The sequence below is a fragment of the Tarenaya hassleriana genome, unplaced genomic scaffold (assembly GCF_000463585.1).
Source record: "Tarenaya hassleriana unplaced genomic scaffold, ASM46358v1 Cleome9, whole genome shotgun sequence".
NCBI classification, from domain to species: domain Eukaryota; kingdom Viridiplantae; phylum Streptophyta; class Magnoliopsida; order Brassicales; family Cleomaceae; genus Tarenaya; species Tarenaya hassleriana.
The window spans coordinates 2815669-2825487 of NW_010971389.1; the positions used below are offsets into that span (position 1 = coordinate 2815669).

Sequence of the window (9819 nt, forward strand, 5' to 3'; positions counted from 1 at the left end):
ATTAATTGCGTACTTAGTCGAGAACTAATCGTAATTAATGGACTCGACTAATTATATTTGGGGTGGAGTGGAATTGGGGCAACCCTGCTGCTGGTCTGCGAGAGCTAAGTGGTGGTAGAAAATAAAATTTAAGATAGAGAAATTCAGGTCCGATGTCAAACTAGAGTGTATATAAAGAAATTATTTTGTATATAACTTACATAAAATTTATACATATATGCATCTCTACGACATTCTCATTCATATATTGCACGATACGTAACTTGGATTCATTTTCATGGAGAAATATTGTTCTACCATCTCTTAGATATTATGTAATGGTTCTTATTGAATACACATCTAGCTTTTTTAGAACACGGCTGTTTGTATATCGAAGCACGTTATCAGAATTTACTGGATTAATCACGAGTAAAAATATTTTACATTTTACGCAGTTAAAATACCATCATGCAAAGACATTTCATATAGTATATATGTGTTAGGTTAATGAATCAACGTGAAAAAAAGGCAGCAATAATTCTAATATCTTCAGTCTTCACCTATAATTTTTCTTCGTCTCTTTCTCTTTCTTAAACTTCTTTCCCATCATTAGAAGCTTTTGCCATGATCATCTACGTGCGCGTCTGTGCATGCATATAGAGACATGTATTTCAAAATTGGATGTATGTGTATGTACGTACATAATTTCAAAGTTATTAGAAAATATTAAATGAGAGTTTTAATTATGTTTTTCGAAAACTGAAAATAAGTCTTATCGAAGTTGTTCCAATAAGGTTGATATAAAATCTTAAAAAGAGAATCTATAAAGTTTCAGTTGAGTTATAACATCGTAGATAGTTAGATTTAATCGTTTCGTCCATGAAAATAAGAAACAAAAAATCAGTAACTTTTTCTTAAGTTTAAAGGTTTTAAAATGATAATTTCAATTGACTTCACAAAATCTTTAAAACAGAGTAATAAAAGGTCAATGCTTATAATATATTTAAATTGGTTGATTTAGATAAGCTTTCCTTATACATAGAGTTATTAAAACGATAGTTTTAGTTGATGTTAATATAAAAAAATAAATTGGAAGGGAGGTTATTGACGAATGGACATTAAAAATGGTTATATTTAGTTGTTTTCTATATTTAATATAGGAAGATATTATTTCTAAAATATTATCATGTGAGGTTATGATTTATCTTAAATATTATATCTAAAATATTTTATTATATTTTATTATATATTAGGGTGTAATCTTGAAATCATTAATATATATAAAAAAAATTTCTGGTATCACTGATAACATGTATTTTGGTGATATTTTGGTATAAGATGTCTAGTGCATTTTACTCGGTTTTGCATATTTATAGGCATTCTAGAGTATATTTGGTCTCGATATTGCTTGGTTGCTTTCTTTGGTCAAACAGGTATTCATGCATAAAAGAGAGCAAAAGGAGTGGAAAATATGGACTACGGAACATCACAGACAAAACGGGAACATTTGGAGTTGTTCCGGGGAAAAACATGAAGCCTAAAAAGTCAGATCTTACAAGTCCAATATAATAAAATTTTTTTTGCTGGTATCACAATTTCGGTTTTTGTTATAGATTTTTTTTCATCAATAATGCTGACTGAATCCGAAAATGATGACGAAGATGACGATGAAATCCAATAGTACCATCGTCTTGAGTATCGTCTTGCATTTTTTTCCATTTTTTCTAGTCTTTTTTTTTCAGTGTTTATCATTGTTAACCCTAGTCGACGTGTTACTATTTTTTCTTTTTCGACGACGTTCGTTTCTCGATATCAACCCTAGTTGTTATGAGATTCTTTGAAACTGGTTTATATCTCTTTAGATTGGAAAATTTTGATCATCGATCCACGTATTTGCACTTTTTTCATTTTTTCGATATAGACATTAAACCACCGCATCTTTTGCACCATCGACCACAATGTCATGCACTTCAATTCATGCATATGCGTCAGATTTTCGTGTCATATCAGTCAGTAAATCTATAACTCTCAATCTCTTAAAATATTATTAAACATGTAATATCGATTCAAGTCCGAACCATAACATCACATGAAAAATGTTTGTTTAATACGATCACAATTTTAATTTTCAGTTTTTATGTAACAAGATTGAATTCATCATAGATGATTCATCTTGAGTAGACATATAAGAATATACTGTTCCTAGGATATGGTTATGATTTATCCTAGATATTATATATCTAATATATTCTATTGTATTTTACTATATATTATGATGTAATCTTGCAATCAATAATAAAAAAATATTTTCCTATTAAAAAATGTTGAGTTTATTAAAAAAATTTAAAAGTTTCTAAACACTTTAGTTTTAGACGATATTTATATAAAAAAAATTAAAACAAAAGATACTAAAATTTCAACTGGTCATGACATTGTAAGTGATTAGATTCAGTTGTTTAAAAACATTTGGAAAGAGACTGATAAAATTTGAATTGAATAATATAATTGCAAACGGTTAGGTGAAGTTATTTTCTATCAAAAAAAATAAAAACGAGTGTATTATTTTATTAAACTAAAAATCAATAATGGTAATTTAGAGGATATTGATATAAAATCTTAAAAGAGAGATTAATAAAATTTCAGACGGTTTTAACAATATAAATTATTAGATTTAATTGTTTCCTAATTTAGAATGAAAATTGAGAATTTAATAAATCCACGTTTATCTAAAAGATCCTAAAGCAATTGCTTTAATCCATCCTCTGTGAAAGAGATTAGTGATTAGATTATAATTAAAGTTTTAAAAGGCTAATAACATTTTCGCCCTTTCTTCTATTTAGACTATGGAAATTCTATTAAATCATACATTATTTTGTGCACTCCAATCGACCAAAAGGCACAGAAGGTTCCGGAAATTGCTCAATCGCAAACGCAATCACAAGTTTTGAACGCTTTTGTTGTCCATCGCAGTCATTGGGCCTGCCCTCGGATTTCAGAATCGCTGTTGTTTTATGGGCCTTAGTACTGTATCCTTTGTATCATATTTTTGGGCCTCATCAAATGCAAACAGCGTGCCGTTTTTTTTCCAGGCGCACAATAGCGTTTGCCATCCTCTACTCGATATATCATGTGTATGATACTAACGTAAACACAAATGTTTGGATTGTTTTACTAAGATTTAATTACACTGAGCCGCTCACCGATAAAAAAAAATTATTGTATTTGATGACAACATTCATAAGAAATTAGCAGTAATTCGTAACACTAATGAGCTGCTTATTAATAAATGTTTTTTTTTATCCATATAAGCAAATAATAATAAGTGGCGTTGAAAAAAACTAAGTTTAGATTTTTTCTTACGATATCTTATTCTGTATTTAATTGAATGGATTTCCAACTCTCGCTTTCGCGGTCCCAATTATAGAATGCAAGACAAAAGTATGCTCACCACAAGGTCGTCTATTACAAAATATATTTTCTCAATACCCACACAAACAAAAATCAAATAAACAAAATATAATTCTAAAAGGACATAACAGAATATATATAGACGGTGTATATATCAAACATAGAAATAAAATGATATATGACAAATACATATACCTTACAATTATTTTTCTTTTAGAAAGTTAATATGGGTTTTACAACTATGTATAATGTATGGTTTTTTATAATTTGTGACGAGATAATTTGAGTTTCTTACACTCGTCTAATCTCCAAATTTTGCGTTGAATTCTTAAATATTTTAAATAGGCGAGAATCGGATATATGATTTTGATAGAGAGAAAAAAAAACTATCGGTAACCGATTGAGCTATCAATTTAAACAAGACTAGAACATTGAGTAGACAATATATTTTCACGAAGCACTGCATTCACATGATGATTTGTTATAAAATATATTAAATGATTTTACTTTGATACAAGACATTATATAAAAACAAACATTATAGGATAAATATTTGATGCATTTATATTTGGACGTCCGTTATTAGAACAAAAAAAGTGATTCTTGTCCGAAATTAGGTTAAGTTAAACATAGGTTATGTTAGAGGTGGGCGTTTCGGGAAACGGTTCGGATTTGGGACGGAATGAATCGGTTCGATTCTTTCGGTTTTACAAAAATAGGTACCAATCGGGTTTTTTATTATATTCGGTTCGGTTCGGTTCGGTTCGGTTCCGGATTTTATTAAAAAAATGATAGGTTTCTTTTAAAAATATTCGGTTTTTCGGGATTTTTAAAGTTCGGTTCAGTTCGGTTTGGTTCCGAGAAAATTCGGTTCTCTAAAAATGGTACCGTTCGGAAAATAACAGCGGTTTCGGATCGAAAAAAATACCGTTTTAGCGGTTTGGTTTGGTCCGGTTCTGAAGAATCGAACCGAAACGCCCAGCCCTAGGTGAAGTTGAGAACAGAAATCAGAGATGCAGACAACAACGGCTTCGCAGGACAAGAATTAAATATCTGATGCATTTATATTTGGACGTCCTTAACATTTTTTTGATAATGGTGGTAACGCATCTTACATCCTTCAGGCTCCCATGGACCGGATGATATCTTGGACAGTAAATCTCTAACTCCACTTAATAACCGATAAATCACGCTGAACAGATAAAACGATGTGAAGCTGATCAGTTCATAGAAAAATCTATGGTTCAAAAGGAATCTAACTCACAATCTCGTTTAGATGAGATTTGTCATTTTCTAACTGAAACCTTTAACAGTTGGAGTTTTTGGGATTTGTAAAATCTAAAAACGAAATAAAAAACTATCATTCAAGTTTTTATAAAATTATTTTTTCTAAAAATTTGGAAAACCATTTTTCTGAAAAAATCAATGAAAAACCAAAATTATTTTTCATTAGTTTTCAAATATGATAGAATCTAAAAACCAAAAACTAAAAACTAAACTCCACAATTCAAAAATTAAAACCAAAAACCCAAAATAAAAGTTAACTCCATTCAACGTCTCAGTTGCAACTTCTCCCGCTCCTTAACATTTGACATATACATATAGTCGAGACTATATATGTGAAAGTTATATATATATATATATAGATATATTCTTTTACTTGTTTTGTCACCATTCCCATCAATCCATGCAATGCATTGTTACTTTCAAGTCACATGCGCCCATCTTTTGTAAATAACTAATGTCCTATCAAATTCGTTTTTCTGTTCCGATCGATGAGATAAATTTTTATTGGAAAAAACCTTTAATTTTTTTATTAGCATATTAATTATATTCTTTTAGTATAAGTGTAATTAAGCATAAATACATAATTACACTATAATACGGAACATCAATTATGGTAGTCCGTGAGGACCCAATCTCACTCTCAGACAGTCCATGTCAACTTCTTCGTAAAAGACAATTGTGTCCTTTTTCTAGGGGCAACTTTGAGTCTTTGAGGATGGACTAACGACTTAGCTCCGGTTCTTCAAGGGTATAATAGTAAATAGATCATGAAAACGATTTATCTTTTTTTTTGGTTAACGAAAAGGATTTATCTATATTTTAAAACCTTTTTTTCATTTGAATCGCTTCCGTTATTTAATTAAACCTATAACGTATTTTAATTTGTACTTTGGCCCGGGCTTCATTTAAAGACAACATGCATGCGAAGCATTCACATGCAAATGCTCGTGACTTATATATATAATATGTATGTGTGTGTTGAATTTTCAGACCATATTTTATACAATTTATCTGATATTAATCCTCAGAAATTTTTTTCTTTTGAATAAGTTGTGCATTTACCACCCTAGTGTAAATGACATGTAGTTATAATCACCTTTTCCCCTAAAAAATTTTATAACCTTTTCAACCCAACATACATACATACATACATACATACATACATACATACATTGAAATGGGTTTACCAAAAACAATTCAAACGGGAAGGTCACATTTGAGTAACTTTCACAAAAGCATACCGGTTGAAGATGTCCTTATCTTGTCACTGTAGAAACAGATAATAAACATATTTGAAAAAAAAAGGATACAATAAAAACTTGTATGATATTAAATTTTTCAGCGCTCGGGACCCCTTTTTTTCAAAAATTTTTATAAATATTTAAAGCCTCGAAAAATAAAGTTAAATAGCCTTCCTCGTAGCTAGCACCTTTCTGTTCTTTTAATAGCTAACAAACGCGTATTACAAATAAAAACCCAATAATATATTTGTATTATTTAATATATATATATGTGTATATGTGAGAATGACCACAAATGGAAGAAAATTACATGAATAATTAGAAAAAAGCGCAACCAATATATATTATATATATAATAAAAATCAATGCATGGAAGCTAAATAACCTACGTTTGTTGTATACCGGATTTAGATTCATTGCTATTAAGTCTTACAGCTTACCGTAGAATTTTAATCCTGACGAAATTAACATTTATTACCATAACTTTATTAGACTGTTCATATGGATCCTGAATAAGGCCACCGATTATATATAATACCGTTAGATTGTGTATTAAAAACATTTTCTAGTTTTATCAAAGAAAATAATATATATACGTATATATCCGATTTATTTCACTATCCATGACACTTTTATTATAAGCTAAAACGAATGTCAAATTTTTTTATATAAACCGAATTCATAGTTACGAGAAAAATAATAAATCAAGGCTTATCGTTGAGCTTCTTGAATATTGAGATTTCTATTTTCTGCTGCGTGTAACCTCTCAAGAGGATGAACTCATTTATCTTTCGATCTATTGAACGGATTATATATGACGATCTTTTGATGTATCACTTGCTGGATATCAATTTCCATGAAGATGCATACATACTACTTTTGCTGTTTATATATACATGGAAAAATTTTCATATGCATGTGTATATATAAATATATATAATATGCTTTTGCTCCCGTGGATCAATAATGTTATGACAAACCAACCAGAATAAGACCAAAGAAAAGGCAAACGGACAAATGCCCCGTTTAGATCTTAGGGCATAAAGTTGTGGTTCTGATCCATTCTCCCCACAGCTTCTGCTTTACAACTCTCTCCAACTACAACCCATGCAAATAACACAATAAAAAAAGAGAGAGAAAAAAATGGTTCTGAACAAAGATAATCATGCAGCCAAATATATATATATATGTATATATGTTCTTAAGAGTTTGTTAATTTATAACGTATAATTAAATTATAAATATTTGAAGTGTATTTTTATGGATTTCGGACCGGTTATTATTATCTCCCGAACCCCTAATAAAACCGCAAGTGTTATTCATCTCTTCAACCTCTCTCTCTCTCTCTCTCTCTCTCTCTCTCTCTCTCTCTCTCTCCACAGCCTGGTTAAGAGAGCACAGACCAAAGAGCAAGAGGGAACCAAAAACACTTTAAACGGAAGAACAAAAGAGGAGAAGCTTTCATCCTTATTGCTAAACTCCTTTTCTTTTATATCAGACATGTCTCCCTTCCTCATGTGATACAACCCCAAACATAGTAATATTTACGATATATAAACACTTGAATGCATACATATATTATCGTACCGTATATACGTATAAATTAAGGAGCTAGCATATATATATATATAGGCCGGCCGTCTCCGGGGAAGAAGCAAAGAATAGGGGAGAGTGATATGTTAGCTTTGTCGTCGGTGAGGACCCCCACGAACAAAGATGAGAGAGGAGGAGGAGGAGGGGTTGAGGAAGTTCTTAACGAGACGTGTGAATTCACTATCGACCCGGAGGAGTTCCCGGAGTTTTCGGACCACGGCAATCTCCTCGACAGCATCAACTTCGACGATCTCTTCGGGGGAGATTCACTGCCGGACCTTGAGATCGACCCCGAGATCTTGACGGTCGATCAGATGAACGCTTCCTCGACGGTGACCACGGCCGAAGGAAAGGAGGGGGACGAGGAGGAGAGTGGTTCGGCCGGGAAATTAGGCGAAGAGGTTGTGAGCAAGAGAGAGGACGCTAAGAAGAGGAAACATGCCTCTCCTCCTTCCAACAACAGCCAAGGCAAGCAGCGCAAGATCAAGGTATTTGCCTATATACAACTCAAGCTTTTCTCTTTAACCATGAATTTGCTTAAATATATACACACACACGTACATACTGGTAGACGATTTGTTGTTTGTATAAAAACAAGGTCGAGTTGCTGTATATGATGTTTGATGCAACACTGTTTTGTTTAATTTGTGTGATAAACATCATATAATTGATTAGCTTTTGGATAATATATAGATAATACATATACATGTGTATGTATATGAGAGTAATTTGAAAAGGATGGAATCATGGAATCATTGGGGGGCATGAAATATATTGTATAGGTGGACTGGACACCGGAGCTTCACAGAAGATTCGTTCAGGCAGTGGAACAACTGGGAGTGGACAAAGCCGTACCCTCTCGGATTCTGGAGCTAATGAACATCGACTGTCTCACCCGTCACAACGTCGCCAGTCACCTCCAGGTCCTTCCCTCTTTCTGTTTTAATTCGTCCATCCATCCCATCATTATTTATTTTATATTAACTAAAGATTTGGAACCCTTTTTTTAATGCAGAAGTACCGGTCTCATCGGAAACATTTGCTGGCGCGTGAGGCGGCGGCGGCGGCCAGCTGGACGAGGAAACGGCAGATGTACGGAGCGGACGGTGTGGGCGGGGGCGGGGGCGGGGTTGGGAGGAAGAGCGATGGGGTTTCCTCCGCCGCATTTCAGGCCGTTGCACGTGTGGGGACACCCGACCACGGTGGACCACTCGACGACCACGGTCTGGCCCAAACACATTCCTATGGCTCATCCTCCCTTTTGGCCCTCTCTTCCTCCTTCGGATCCTCCCTTTTGGCACCCTGTAAGTATGCCTTTATCACAAAAAACCTGTCTATCAATCTTACTCGAGAAAACAAAGGAAATGGAGAATTTAGAAATTAAAATACGTAACCAATTAATATTTTATTGATTTGTACGTAATATATTTAGTATAAACTTATGTATCCATTTCTAATAGTATACATTTCATGTTCAATTTCGGGTTTGGTTCGGTTAATTCGAGTTTAGAAAACCTATAATCATTCCTTTTTTATATTCAATTTAGTTTGGTTTATTAGGTGAATTCTATTTCAATTTGGTGTAGTCTTTATTGATAAACATAATCGTTTAAAAAACTATATTTTCAGTTTTTTTTGTTATTTGGTTTGATTTAGTTCGGTTCAATTCAGTTTATACAGTTTTTGAAAAATCATAACAATTCGATTTTTTATGATATTTGGTTCGAATCGGTTCAGTTAGCGTTGTTGACCAAATTGCCCAACTCTGTCCGTTTCTTTGAAGCTAAAATCTTTCTCCGGTTCGTTCGTAGATTCAAAATGGAAAGACGGCAGGGACACCGTGCTTCCCGGCCACACACATGGTAATCATCGACAACCTCAGTTCCTCTTCATTTTATTTATTTATATTTATGTTTGTGTTGATGATGTGGATCAATATACAGAACTTTGGAATGCCGCCGGTGGCCGGAATCCCCCACCCGCCGATGCCGAGACATCAGACAGTGTTCAAGTCGGATCCAGGCTTTGGTCCCCTCGTCGGACAATCTGGCCCTCGTCCTCCTCCGGTCGACTTACATCCCGTAAGTGTAAACATCTAATGCACATTAATTAACATCATATATATGCATATGCATATATATATATATATAGTATTGTTTAACTGTATCATTATATACACGATCTCGGTCAAACCCCATTACTACCCGATGTCAGGTATGCACCAGTCGTATTAACGGTCATATTATTTCCATATATAAAAAAAACAGACAAAGGAGAGCGTGGACGCAACCATAGGAGACGCGCTGAAGAA

General features: G+C 33.1%; 1 protein-coding gene across 1 annotated transcript; it reads left to right on the forward strand.

Moving 5' to 3' along the window:
* Window positions 1-7252: 7252 nt before the first annotated feature.
* LOC104804532 (transcription activator GLK1) lies at window positions 7253-9817 on the forward strand (the record flags this gene model as incomplete). Its single annotated transcript, XM_010528845.1, is given in 7 exon segments — window positions 7253-7996; window positions 8291-8431; window positions 8524-8653; window positions 8655-8812; window positions 9320-9370; window positions 9452-9589; window positions 9776-9817. Coding segments are annotated over 7 exon segments (1065 nt in total), but the record flags the coding sequence as incomplete, so codon positions are not given.
* Window positions 9818-9819: the final 2 nt, after the last annotated feature.